Genomic DNA, 15,040 nt, shown 5'->3' with positions numbered 1-15,040 from the left:
TAATAATCACAAATGCTATGTCAAAGATTATGGTAAAGTTACAAATGAAAAGTTTACTATGAACAGGGTTGCATATGAAGGTCTTCAACGCAACTTGATGAGTGTTTCACAATTAGTTGTGGGAACTGGCATTCAGGTTGTTTTCAATGAAGAAGGAAGTATGATTTCAAATTTTGACATAAAAGAAGTATTGCTGAAATCGAAATGAAAAGTTGATATGTTTACTCTCGACAATAAACCCATTGTTGGTGTTCCCTCGGTGTGTCTCTTTTCGAAATCTTCATCTGACATAAGTTGGCTATGACATCGAAGACTCTCTCACTTGAATTTCGAGAATTTGAATAAATAGGTGGTAAAAGACCTTGTTCGTGGTTTGCCAGTATTAAAATTTGCTAATGATACTTTATGTGCAGCTTGTAAACAAGGGAAACAACACAGACAAGGTCATCCGATTGTCATTGATTTGAAGATTGTTGAACCTTTAGAACTTCTTCATATTGACCTTTATGGACCTTCAACTATTGAAACACTCAACAAGAAGAGGTACATTTTGATCATTGTTGATGATTTTTCCAAGTTTACATGGGTGTATTTTCTTCGATTAAAGTCAGAAACAACTCAAACAATGATTGAGTTCGTCAAGCACATAGAAGTGAGTTTGAAGAAAAAGGTTTGCAAAAACAAGAGTGACAATGGCTTAGAGTTCAAGAACAATGTTCTTGATTCATTCTTAACTGACAGAGAAATTTCACATAATTTTTCTTCCCGTTACACACCTTAACAAAATGGTGTTGTCAAAAGGAGGAACATGTCTCTTTGTGAAGTAGCTAGGACAATGCTCACATATGTGAATCTTCCATAATATCTTTGGGCTGAAGCAGTTTAGACAACTTGTTTCACTCAAAATCGATCTTTCATACATCAACGTTTTAACATCACCCCTTATGAAATCATTAACAATAGGAAACCAAATGTTAAAATTTTCCATGTTTTTGGTTGCAGGTGCTTCATTATGAATCTTAAGGATAATCTTTCGAAGTTTCAGTCCAAGGCTGATGAAGGAATTTTCTTGGGATATTCTCATAATTCAGTAGCATACAGGGTGCTTAATAAGAGAACCAGGAAAATCGAAGAAACATTTAATCTTACATTTGATGATTACTATGTCAAAAGAGTCAAAAAATGTGTTGAACAAAAACCAATCATTAATGAATTAAACGATGAAAATGAAAGTTTAAATTCATTATATTTTGTTAATGATTAATTTTTGGTGTCCCTCATAGGGCTATTGATGTAGAAATTCATGCTGATGACAATCGAATAGCTGAAGCATCAAAACATTCCAATGTTTCGAATGTTATACAAGATGTTGTTAATTTAAATTCATCAACAAATTCTCCAATTCATATTGAAAGTATGACTGTATTACCTAATGATCAAATTGAGGGGGAGCACTTTAGTTCGTTAAATGAAGTTGAGGGGAGCAAACTTTCAAATAAGTGCAAAATCCAATAATACCAAATGTTGAGGGGGAGCAACATTTATTTGATTTAATTGTTGAGGGGGAGCAACATGGATCTTCGTTAAATATTTCAAATGATCAAACGAAAGTTTTTCATGAAATAGCTAATAATATGTTGAATGCAAGAGAAGGATCAGAAAACGATGAAATGTTTGAAGATGCACCATTGGATTTTGATCCTGCATATCCTCCGATGGATAGATGGACTTGAAGTCATCCACAAGAACAAAATATTGGTGATCCACATGCTAGAGTATTGACCAGAGCTCAAATTCGTGAAAAGAATGAGGTACTCAATACTCATCAAGATTTTGTATGTTCAATGTGTTTATTTCAAAAATTAAACCAAAATCAGCTAAGATTGCTATGGAAGATCCTGATTGGATTGTTTCAATGCAATCTGAATTGGATGAGTTTGAACGAAACAAGGTTTGGAGGCTTGTTCCGAAACCATAAGATACTTCAATCATAGGTCTTAAATGGATTTTCAAAAATAAAAGTGATAAAGAAGGTAATATTGTGAGAAATAAGGCTAGGTTAGTTGTTAAAGGATATTCGAAACAAGAAGGTATAGATTATGAAGAAACCTTCGCCCATGTCACAAGACTCGAGGCTGTTCAAATCTTTTTAGCCTATGTAGCACATAAGGATTTCGATGTATATCAAATGGATGTTAAGTGTACATTTCTCAATGGTGTGCTCAAACAGACGGTGTATGTTGAGCAACCCCCAGGTTTTGTAAGTTCTCAATATCCTGATCATTGCTATGTTTTAGACAAAGTTGTTTATGGACTTAAACAAGCATCATGTGCATGGTATGCTACTCTTACAAATTTCTTAAAATTATCGACAATTAAACAAGGATCTGTTGATCCCACTCTCTTTTGAAGAAAGTTGGGAATCATCTTATGCTTGCTCAAATTTATGTTGATGATATTATTTTTGGTTCTACTGACCCAAATTTGTCAAAGGAGTTTGAAAATATGATGAAGAGTCAATTTGAAATGAGCATGATGGAGGAAGATAAACAATTTCTTGGGATTAGATATTCATCAAAGTAGAGAAGTTATTTTCATGAATTAGGAAAAACACACTTGCAATCTACTTGAAAAGTTTGGCATGACGAATAGCTCAAAGTTGCGAGTACCGATGGCATTCAGCACAAGAGTTGGTCCTTTGATGGATAATTCAAGAATTAACCTCACATTGTATCGAAGCATGATAGGTTCGTTACTTTACCTAACGACAAGTTGACCTAATATTATGTTTGTTGTATGCAATTGTGTTAGGTACCAATCCAATCCTAGATAACCTCATCTTACAATTATCAAGAATATTTTCTCGCCGTCTCAAAGGAACAATTTCATTTGGCTTATGGTATCCATCATAAACAAGATTATTTATTCAAGCATTTTCGGATGCTGACTTGGGTGGTTGTCAACTTGATCGAAAAAGCACAAGTGGCGGATGTCAATTTTTGGATGGGAATCTTGTGAGCTGGAAATCTAAGAAACAAACTTGTGTTTTAATTTCCACAACAGAAGCAGAATATGTTGCTGCAGCAGCTTGCGCTTCTCAAATCATTTGAATTTAAAGTCAACTTAGAGATTATGCAATAAGTATGAAAAAGATTATGTTGTATTATGATTCACAAAGTGCTATGTGCATTTATTATAATCCAGTACAACATTCGAAGAGAAAGCATATTGTTTTTAGTTCACTTTATCAAACCACGTTGAAGATGGAAACATAGAAGTTCATTTTATGAAGACCACAGATTAGCTTGCTGATATCTTTACAAAACTGTTGGAAGAAAAGAGTTTTCTACGAATCTTGGCGGGTGTAGGCATGTTAGACGCGAATGCTGTTCTGGGTCTACAATCGTCATAGAGATTGGTGATGTCGAAATTTTGATGTCGAATTTTGGTTAATTCAAAGGTTAGTGTTCATTCTACCACCTTCGACATGCTTCATTTTCGACATTCTGCTGAAAAATTTAGCAAAACGTTCGTTACTATGTCTCAAAAAGTAAGTGTCGATACTTTTAATTTTTGATTCATTTTTGTTAGTTTGATACGTTTATTTTTTGTGTGTTTTTCATTTCAAAAATCAAAAATACCAAAAAGATTTTCTTATTTTTATTCTTTTCATTCAAAAATCAAAAATACCTAAAAGATTTTCTTATTTTTGTTCTTTTCGTTCAAATCTAAAAAATTCAAAATTTTTTTTTTGTTTTGTTGTGTTTGATTAACAAGTTTGTATAGTTGTTTATTGAAGATTTTTAAGTCGAACATGGCTTGCAGCTCTTGGGAAAGGTATACATTCGAAACTTTGTACTAGTTAAGATGTCCCTAGAAGCATATTACAGCATGTCGACTCAAGCCTCCATGACTCAATGTGTTTTCGAAAGCCTTAATGGATTTTTCATCACGAAAATTCCTTCCCACACTACTAGAAAAGTAGCCTTTTATGTGCAATCAATGTCATGCACTAATAGAGGACACGCATTTGTGCGTGACCTAAAAATTGATGTCAGTTTTGCAAAATATGAAGCATAGAGGACACACATTTTTACGTGCCCTAAAATTAGTGTCTAATAAAAAAACACGGAGGGCACCTTAAATAAAATGTGTGTTGTCTAACCATGTCACTTTATAAGTTTTAATGAAACCCTCGTTTCGTACAAGGGGGAAATGAAATCCAAAAATAAAAAAGACTGCTTTGTTTCCACCGACTGAAAACCCTAGTTCACCCCCACTGAAAACCCCCTTTCTTTCTTTCTTCTCTCTAGATTCTCAAACCACCACCGCTTCACTTCTCTACATCTGCTCCCCAACTGTACTAATTAACTTGAAATTGGTCCTGTACATTTTGATTTCTCAATTGCTTTTTTAATATGGTAATTTCCTATCACATGAAACCTCCAATTTTGCTCTATAATCAAATAAAGCTTCAATTACAAATATTATTCGCTAATTACTAGTCAGATGCGATCCATATGATTGTTAATGGTGATAGGATTCCGATTTTATGTTGGCATATATTTTCAATAGATCATCTTTGATGAGGTGTTGATCTCTGTTTTGAGTTTTGAGCAAATCTAAAATTGTGTATGCCAGACATGGACCAAAGAAGAGACGGATGAACTATTTGATTTGTGTGAACATTTTGATCTGCGATTCTCTGTGATTGCTGATAGATTTCATCATCTCGAACAATGGAGGAACTGAAGAATCGCTACTATAATGGTAAGTTATCATTTTCAGTTTCATTTTCATTATTACAACTTAATATTTGTTTGTTTTCTGCAGTTTCTCATACAATATTGATTGGTCTGTATTACAAGGATTGACGTCAAAACCCTAACTTTGATAATGGATGCCAAGGACATTCTAGGAATACCGAAAATTTCACTGCCCATACCACAGGAAAATAAATCGAGACCCCAAAAGGATTCTCAGAGAAAACCCGATGGCATTTCGCTCGAGGTTTGTACATTACATGCATACATACCTTTGAGATAATTTGTGCGGTTTCTAGATTTTTTGAAGCATTTATGGTTGTAGGTTTATGCGCTTACAGGTGGTGTGGTGCCTCTTATGCCTTCCATTGATGCCAATCAGTTAAAAAAGCGTCATCAACTTGAAAACGAGAAGGTTGGCTTGTGACCTTTTCTAATTTCTCTCCCAAGTTGCTCATGTATAATGTCTGTAAGTTTATTGGACTGGGGATTCTTGCTTGCGAACTTGCTATTCTAGTTAGGTATTATTTAATTATTTACTAATGTATCACCCCATCTGCAATTCAATTCGTATTTACTTGGACACTGTTAACAATTACAGCCCAGTATTTCAAATTTGCCAAAAAACGAGTCCCCTCTACTATAGAAGTGAACTATGTGCTCAAGTCTACTGACCCTTTTATCAACACTTGCTTTGAAGAATTACATCATGCATGGGTTGATTATTTGATAGATCTCTTAGATTATTGAACTACTTAGTAATTGTAGTGGGAGGCATGGGATCAACTTTATTCAGCCTCAGTCTTTTGTGTAGGATATTATTGTTAAAGATATAAGCTAGACTTATCTGGTAACGATTCTTGTTAACAACAGTTACAAGTTGGAAGTTATTATTGACAGTTACAAGATGGAAGTTAATGTGCTTATCTCTCCAAGAGTTTCACCGGTTCTAACAAAGAGTTATGATGGTTCTCCTCAACTGTTGTGATCATTAAGAAGTACCTATTACGGGTATATATATGTGTAGTTATCTTATGTAAATGTTGTTGATATTTGATTAATAAAAATTCTATTTGTTTCCTGCACAATATATCCTTCTATCTTCTTGATTAGATATGCTTTCTCCAACAAAGTGGTATTAGAGCCCGGTTGAGAAGAAAAAGAGAAAGCATTAAGACAGAAACAGAAATAGGAGAAAGGGATGAGGGTTTGTGCGCCATCAATCGTAAGATAACAATAAAGACTGGAGTGGAGGGTCTCTGGTGTCCTTCACAATAGGGAAGAAGATCAGAAGATTAGAAAACTTGGGATCATTGGGAGAGCCCGCAGAATATATTTTTTGATTGTTGCTGTACAAAATACTTAAAAAATGAGGAAGATGAGATTGATGTGTGTTCACGTGGGTTTGATAAAGAAGGATGTACACCAACTCTTGTATACAAAGGACAAAAGTCAAAGACTAGATCTACAGTTGTTTGCTTATGACCTTGCTTGAGAAAGAAGGAAAAAGAAAGGACCCCATCATGTGGCTGGTTAAGGAATGGTGGTACAAGAATTCGCACAGCAGGAAAGTACTGTTGATACGGATTGTCTTGCATAGATATGGATTTGTCATGTTTGTTAACATGGTTGGGCATGGGTTATAACAGGTGTTGTCGTCATATATAAAAGTATATAAAAAAAGAAAGAATGAAAATCAAGGTTGAATGCTTCAAGAGATCATCGACAGATGCCCATGGTGATGAAACTTCTAAATGAAATTGAAGTAGAACGCTTTATGGCAGTTGTTCTTGCAGGAGAATTCAAACACTTCAAACACCTTGTACGCAGTAAACCAAATTCATTCATATATTTTTTTTGTTTTTGTATGAGATGTAATATTTGATAAACAAAAATAAAATATTTGGGAGAACAGGACATATCTAATCGGGAAGGTCTAGCATGTGACGGTGACTGGTACAATAGATGTTGCAAATTTGGTCCTTTTGGCATATTTTTGTTGTGATTTTGGTCCCTCCTCAACTTGAAAAATACTATTTTACTCTTCTATGTCTTTTCTAGATTATTTTAAATAATGGACCCCTCTTTTTAGTCATTTGAAAAGAAAATCCAAAAGAAATTACATAAGGGCAAAATAGTTTTTTCAAGTTGAAACAGAGATGAAAACCACAACAAAAGTATGCTAATTTTGAAAATTCGAAACTTAAGGGACCAAAACCAAAGAAAAAGACAAACCACAGGACCAATTTTGCATTTTTCATAAATAAGAAAATTGTGAAAAAAATATTGTAAATAGAATTGTTTTTATAGGTTTGGGTGAAGCTTGGAGTGTTGTTGATGTTTCTAAAGGATCAACTGTTGCGATTTTTGGTTTGGGAAATGTAGGGTTATTTGTAAGTATCTAAACCTGTTTTTATATCATTTTTATTGGTTAATTAAAATGTCAATTGATTAGGTTGCACAAGGTGCTAAAATAAGGAGCACATCTAGGATAATTGGGGTGGACACTAATCCTGAAAAGAAAGAGAAATGTAATAACATACAATTTATTTTCATAGCAAGGGCTAAATCTAACATGTCGTTATTTACATAGCAAGGGCTAAAAAAATATAATTAAATTTGTCGTTATTTATTAGGGGTGGGGTGTGACAGTTACTCTTGGGGTTCCTAAGACAAACCCAAATGTAGCATGTCATTATGGATTATTTCTTACTAGAAGAACACTAAAAGGGTCTCTTTTTGGAGGATGGAAACCAAACTCAGATATTCCCAAGTAATAAGTACACTTATTTCAAACGATGTAAGTCTCCTACTTAAAATTTATATAAAATTAATAGTTTCAACATTTTATCATAATTTTATAATTAAAAATTTTTATAATTCGAGTTTTACTTTACATAGGTAAATGATGTAAGATCGAATCTTAATAAAATATCATATCTCAAGTGTGGTCCCACATTCTTTGGATGGAGAAAGGGTAATTTTGTCTTTTACAACTAATATTCCATGTTTGATTCTTCTAATAATTATATTAGCATATTAATTTTTGACTTTTATTTGATCAGGTCACAAGAATTATCGGAGTAGGGGTTCATTAGTCTTAAAGAATTATTAAAGGCAAGATGCAACTCTACTTAGTTGGAATTTGATGTTTATCATCTTTGTGTATATCTTTTTAGTTTGTATATCATTACATTGCACAAGGTGTCCCTTAATAGGAATGTAGTATTAGGTTATATTGTTAGAGAAAACCTCTTGATAACAATGTACAATTAGATCCCTATAATATCAATGTATTACAACTTTTTGACATGATGTTATTCAATGAAATTGATTGTTTTGGTATATAATTGTTTAAATATTTTTGTATTATGCGTAAATGAGTATTGTAAAGATGCGTCGTAAATGTATATCGAAAATGGTTACTGAAGTTTATGACATGCAAACACGTGTCATGTTCATTTATGACAGGGGCTTCCTTGATACGCATTGCATGTCATAAACACGCGCGTTGTAAGGTTACGACACGCAAATGCATGTCGTCTTTCTTTATGACAGGGCCTTCCTTGATACACATTGTGTGTTGTAAATGAGCGTCGTAAATGTGTGTCGTAAATGCGTGTCGTCTATAGACAACGCGCAAAAGCATGTCGTCTCTCGTTATGACAGGGCCTTCCTTGACACTCATTTGCACATCATCTGAGCGTTTTACGACACGCATTGCGTGTCGTGAAATGTTGTTTTTCTAGTAGTGCCAATTAGGCTATATTCACATTAGTTCCTGAGCTACCTTACTCTGCTCACATGAGTTAAGAGTGTCCTTCTTGGTCCAAGAATAACAGGGGTACTTTCTAGTCTCAAACCAATCTTTTTCATCCAAATGTTCTTTAACATTCACACATAATGACATATGTCCAAAAGATCTCTGGTATAAACCAATCAGGATTTAGGCATATCAAAACTATGTGTTTATGATCCCAATTCATGACACCGTGAAGAAGGTGAAACCCATATTTTCGAAACAATTAATGAATTAACAAGGAACGTTTGTTCCAGAATGTAACGAAGCATTGGTTTCGGTACCTTCGATATCTAAAATCATATTCTTTCGTTTTGAGTGGTCTTGCTAAAATGTTCGACACCCACGACATTTTTACCCAACAAGATCCATAATATAATTTTGTTTAGGAATGTGATTTCTATCTGGATATCAATTATAATTCTTTGTTACTTGATAAATTCCCCAAAGCTTACTGGTCACTGACTACACTGGTCAAACATGTAAATTTGTTTAGAATTTTTCGCACTTATGTTAAGTTGTGAATATAACAAAAGATCAACCAACCCACGAAGCTCTTAAAAAGAAGCCCTTTGAAACTCCTCTATGAGTATTCGATTGTAATTCACGGGAAACCACACAAGCTGTTCGACATCTCTCTTGATGAAGAATAAAGCGATCTTTATTGGGATTTTACTGCTTTATGTCAATTTTTATTGATATCATATATCTGGATTTTTTTTATCTTGATCTCATCACATTCTTTGGAACATATTGCACTCAAGAAATCCTGGAGGTTCTGAGTAATACCAACTCAGGCTGATGATTTCGAAAGTCAGGCACATGATTTCCCTTCTTAACCCAAAAGTGAAAGAGCCTAACCTCTATGCTGAAGGTTTCTGACGGTTCCTATCCCATTGGTACACTTGAAACGACTGATGGATGTGACGCTCTAGTTCCTAGGCGATTTTCTTGGTGACACATGGCTTAGCATTTAATGCTCAAACTGCTTCAAATTCAAATGGGGTTTACATATAAAAGGGTTTTTTGGGGTTTCATTCCAATTTTACACGTCCAAAATATCCCCCAAATTGATCTACGCTCTTTTCTTCTCAAATTCTCAAACCCTAACAATGGCGGCCACAAATGCTCATGTTGATCCATCTCAAACAACTGATGATATTACTTCAATTGCTTATGAAGATTCAAAGCACGAATCTTCAAGTTCAAGATGATGTTACTTTGTATCTTGAAGGTTTGAAAATTCTCATCGTGGTTTTAAAACACTCGGTTCTGTCAAAAGCCATGTTTTCTTCTTTTGATGTTCCATTATCTTGGTTATCCCTTGCTGGTTCAACAGCCGTGTATAGCAAGACAGTCAAGGTTATTACCTTCCAGTTGATCAATGGTAAGAAGTTCAAACTCACCAAGAAGTTGTTTGCTCAGATCTTGAAACTTCCTACTATTTATTCTTACTATGCGGTTACGAATGAACAAGTCATGCATATGTTCAACGAGATGGGTTATCAACCACTACTTACTAAGATAAATGATTTCAAGAAATATTCTCAACTGTGTTTATGGAACTTTCTTTTTGGGATTTATCTTTGATGCTTGACGGGTCGAAGTGTTGGCTTAGATAAATGGAAATTGGAGATTTATGCCTTGGTGGCAGGCATCTATTATGATATTCTTGTTGATTATACAACTCAATTATGGGATGAGTTTGTTAAAAGTGTTAGCAACACGAATGTGGTAGACGGGATATCATGTGCTCGATACTGGAGTTTGATTCTACAGTATGCATATGAGAAGGAAGGAATTCAAGTTCCTGAAGATGAAGAAAAAGCTGAATTTTCGTTGTGTCACTTTCCGAAATCAGTGGAAGATGATCCAGATATGTTTGCAACTATTGCTCGTATTCCGGATAACATGCTTCGAAAAGTTGATCCCTCCAATCCAGTGATGGTGGCATACAAACAAACAATATATCCTTTGATTGAAATGGGTGTTCTTTTATCTAAGAGTATAGGAGGTACATCGAAAAAGAGAAAGGAATCAAAGAAGGATGTTAAGGGCAGTCCTTTGAAACCTAGTCCTGAGAAAGTAAAGAAAGTCATCAAAACTATTTCTAAGAAAGTCGTTAAGTTTGATCCACCACCAAAGCATGTTCAAAAGCCTACTGTTGAAGAATCAAGCTCACCTGAGAAGTATGTCACACCTTCGCAAACTGGGTTTTGAAAAGACTAAATAAAATGGCTCACAGACTTAGCCATTCACCAGAAGGTGATTCGGAGGTTATTCGCAAACCACAAATTGATTGAAAAGGCGTAGTCATCCATGAAATTCGCACACCTGTGTCACCATGTTCTAAAAAGTGGAGGGCTGAAGACACGGTAGAACGCATTTCGAAAAAAGAAGAAAAGGAGAGTGGTAATTGAAGATGAAGATGAAGTTGTACCAGAATTGCCAGTTCGCGATGTAAATATAATTGTTCAATCACCAACGAGGGATTCTCCAATCAAGTCAAATTTTGAGGAGGTTGGAAATCTTGGTGGCTCTGTGAGCACATCTAATGTGGACACAACCACTAATCTAGGTGAACATGCATAACAATCAACTCCTAAGAAGACGATTGTTACACCACCCAGAGTCTCGAATGCCGAATCAATTTTTGAGGAGGTTCGAACTTCTGAAATCATTGTGAACGTATCTGATACAGATTCAAATGGCAATAAGGGTGAAGGAGTATCGAATAATGCAGCTCAAGGTAATCCTAACCTTGTTATTTCCTTATCTTTTGACACTTCTACAGTTGATAAAACCACCTATGTAATCCTAACCTCGTTATGCTACTTTACCTTAATCAACCAATTCACCAACCTTTGAAAACATCATCGATCAACCTATCACTTCTCTATTTTCATCACAATCCACTGATCCCAACATTGTTCACGACGATGACCACATTGAAGACAATGAGTTTATGGGAACGTTTGCTGAAATCGAATTTGATCCAGAAGAAGAAAATATTCCAGATCATATGTTGATGTCTGGGAAACAGTTTAAAATCCTCAATCGAAAGCTTAACTCTTTGTTACAGCTTCAAGCAGCTGCAGGGGGTAAGCAGGGCCGACTCAACCAGTTCGGGGGCTCTAAGCTAACAAAAATTTGGGGCCCTTTGACATTTACTATACTTAATGTTATAAATCCTCCTCCTTTATCCGGTCTTGAGACCGGCAATAATAAACTAAAAAGTTTACAAATGGCGGAGTTAATTTTTTTTTTATGTATATGTTTTTTTTAATATATTTTATGACATAAAGTTAATTTTTCTAGCTTTTTTAAATGCAAATTCTTTAATAAAATTTTCATAATCAATTTCTTTTACTAAATGTTTTTCAATTGACAAAATAGCTAATCCATTTAATCTTTCTTGTGACATTGTAGATCTTAAATAATTTTTTAATAGTTTTAATTTAGAAAAACTTCTTTCTGCAGAGGCAACGGTTACAGGAATAGTTAACATAATCCTATAGGAAACATATGCATTTGGAAAAGAATTAAACTTTTTAATGTAATTAAGTATATTATAATTGTATCACGTTCTAAATGTACAATACGTCTTAAAAGTTTTAGTTCATGAAATAAATCTAAACCACTAATATCTAAGCTATTATCATGCTTTAAAGATTTTTCAAGATTTAAACAATGTTCTTTTAAAGTATTTTCATCAAATGATTTTAATTTTTTATACTAAATAGAAAACCAAAAATATTTTTGAACTTGTTAAATTGCTCAAATCTAATTTGAAGTGAAGTACTGTCTTTATCTAATACATATAAAAAGTAATCAGTTTTAAATAATTGAAGAGGAGTTTTAATAGTTTCATTAGCAACATTTTCATCATATCGTCTATTTCTTTGAATGATAGGTTTTTCACGAAATTTAGGTTTTACATTCATTTCTAAAGCCAATTCTTTTGCATAATCTAAAGCCTTTTCAAATTCGTTTTCTCTATATTCTTCAAAGAAACACAAAAGTCCATTTAGTTGATCTATAGCATCATTGATTCACATATCATTTGATTGCAAACTTTTACTAACAGTATTAATAGCAAACAAAACATCATACAAAATAATCATTCCTAGTAAATATTCATAGTTTTCAAGTTCATATGTAGCTAAACATTTAGCTTCACTTTTAATTTTTGGATCTCCACAATTTTTGGATAATTGTAAAAGTGATTTTCTTAATTGTGGTGCTTGAAATCTAATTGCTTTTAAACTTTCTACCCTACTTTCCCAACGAGTTTGTGATAATGATTTAAGTGTTAGGTTTGATATATTATCTTGTAATATTTTCCACCTTTGAGTTGATGAATCAAATATCGAATATATTTGTTGTATAACGCCAAAAAATTCACTAGCTTTATCACACGAATTAGCCATATCACAAATTACTAAATTTAAACTCTGACAACCACACGGAGTGTAGAATGCTCTAGGGTTAATATCTAACAATCGTTTCTATACACCTTGATGTTTTCCTTTCATATTTGATCCATTGTCATAACATTGACCCCTAACATTATTTATATCTACTCCTATATTTTTAATTTCATTAACTATAACATCATATAAGCCTTTAGCGGTTGTATTATCTACAAATAAAAATCCTAGAAAGTACTCCTTATTTTCAATTGGAGTTGTTGAAAGATCTAAACATCATAAAATAATTGACATTTGTTCCTTATGACTTGTATCGATCGGGAGTACAATCAAGTATTATTGAAAAGTAATTAGCCTCTTTTACTTTTTTAATAATTTTACATTTAACTTCTTCTCCTAATAAACTAATAAGTTCATTTTGCATATTGTGTCCAAGATAATGATTATGAATTTCTTTGTCATTAATTCTCCTAATATGTTCTTGTATAATAAGATCAAATTCCGCAATTATTTCAATTATAGTTAAAAAAATTACCATTATTTTCTTCATAAATCTTTTCATTTGTTCCACGAAATGCTAAATTCTTTTTTCCTAAAGTTTTTACTACAACAATGATTCGTATTAACACATTTTTCCAATGGTCATTTTCTTTATTTATTTGTTCTTTGATTTGCTTGTCAATTGTTTTATTATTTGCTAATCTAGTTTCTAAGTCAATCCATGACCTCATATTAAGAATGTGTTTGTTACTTGCTTCGTGTCTTTTTAATATACTAGAAATATTGTTCCAATCATTATTACCTTTATGTGCTAACGAACATATAGATGTATTCACATTAAATAATTTACAACAAAAATAAAAAACTCTACCTACATCTATGGAATAAACCAACCATGTTCGTTCGTATTTTTCTCCATTTGGTATTTTTTGCATATAAAGAGATGTACTAAAGCTTCTTAAATGTTGATGTTTTGGAAATTTAAAATCATAAATCTTAATAGGACCTTTTTCTACAATTAAATCTCTTAAATTAGTACTAATATTATTCCATCTACTTGGATCATATATGTTTAAAGGTGCGTTATCATCTTCACAATTAGTTTGTTCGTTATCAATTTCAATATTAGTTTGTTCATTATCATTTTCACTATTAGTTTGTTCGTTATCAAATTCAGTATTACTTTGTTCGTTATTATTTTCACTATTAGTTAGTTCGTTATCAATTTCAACATTAGTCTTTTCATTATCATTTTCAATATTAGTCGGTTCATTATCATTTTCAATATTAGTTGGTTCATGATAATTATTATTAACATTAGCTTGTTCTTGTTCATTATCAACATTAGTTTGTTGTTGTTCATTATCAATGTTTTTGTTTGTAGTTAAATATTTTAAAAACGACCCTTTTTGTTTATCTATAAAAGCTTCTTCTTGCATTTTCCGTTTCCTTTTTGAAGCACCGAATTCGTATTTTCTCTTTGACATGATTATTAATTATTTGATTAATACTAACTATAAGTTTATAAGATATGGATTAGGATTATACCACCCCTGAGATAATGGAAAGCTCAAAAACGATGGAATCTGTCAATCTAGAATCAGTGAACAGTGGAATCAGCCAATCTGGAATCAGTGAACAATGGAATCAATGGACAATGGAAACAAAAAAAAAACCATTCATTAGATTAGATTGCAAATAAAGTTGATTTATTATTTAAAAAGAAAAAAAAAACATTCATATGTAGTCTGCCAATGTCAAGTTGTCAACATTCCTGACTGCAATCAAGTGGATTACTGGATTAATAACTATTGATCTTCTGATCCTACAAGACTGACTCGGTAAATTCTATGTATCGGTTCTTCAACAGTTTAACAGACAGTTCATTGAAACTTGAAACTTGAAAATTTTGTGGTTGTGTAATGTGACTAATGTCCATTGTCACAAGATTAACCCTAATTAATTGGCTATTAACCCCAATTAGATAATTAGAGATAATCGAAAAATCAAAACTGAAAATTGATCATGCATATTATCGCTGAGTCCGT

At 33.0% G+C, this 15,040-nt stretch overlaps 1 protein-coding gene across 1 annotated transcript; it reads right to left on the bottom strand.

Moving 5' to 3' along the window:
• Positions 1-12,020: 12,020 nt before the first annotated feature.
• Positions 12,021-14,479, bottom strand: LOC128127293 (uncharacterized). Its single transcript, XM_052765746.1, has 5 exons — positions 13,528-14,479; positions 12,501-12,598; positions 12,311-12,373; positions 12,160-12,225; positions 12,021-12,074 (listed from the first exon to the last, which is right to left on the bottom strand). Exons 1-5 carry the CDS (start codon positions 14,477-14,479, stop codon positions 12,021-12,023), a joined length of 1,233 nt encoding a protein of 410 aa, XP_052621706.1.
• Between the last annotated feature and the right edge of the window lie 561 nt (positions 14,480-15,040).

The sequence above is a fragment of the Lactuca sativa genome, chromosome 7 (genome assembly GCF_002870075.4).
Source record: "Lactuca sativa cultivar Salinas chromosome 7, Lsat_Salinas_v11, whole genome shotgun sequence".
Classification (NCBI taxonomy): Eukaryota; Viridiplantae; Streptophyta; class Magnoliopsida; order Asterales; family Asteraceae; genus Lactuca; species Lactuca sativa.
Note: the sequence above shows the minus strand (reverse complement) of the source record. Positions and strands in the feature narration are given on the sequence as shown.

What these genes read in the sequence shown, in the direction of transcription:
- LOC128127293 (XM_052765746.1), bottom strand. Translation starts at nt 14,479, where the DNA reads ATGTCAAAGAGAAAATACGAATTCGGTGCTTCAAAAAGGAAACGGAAA. An exon ending in GATTTATGAAGAAAATAATG is followed by an intron (nt 12,599 to 13,527) that starts GTAATTTTTTTA and finishes ATGATGCTATAG; the next exon opens with ATCAACTAAATGGACTTTTG. An exon ending in AATTGGCTTTAGAAATGAAT is followed by an intron (nt 12,374 to 12,500) that starts GTAAAACCTAAA and finishes TATATGTATTAG; the next exon opens with ATAAAGACAGTACTTCACTT.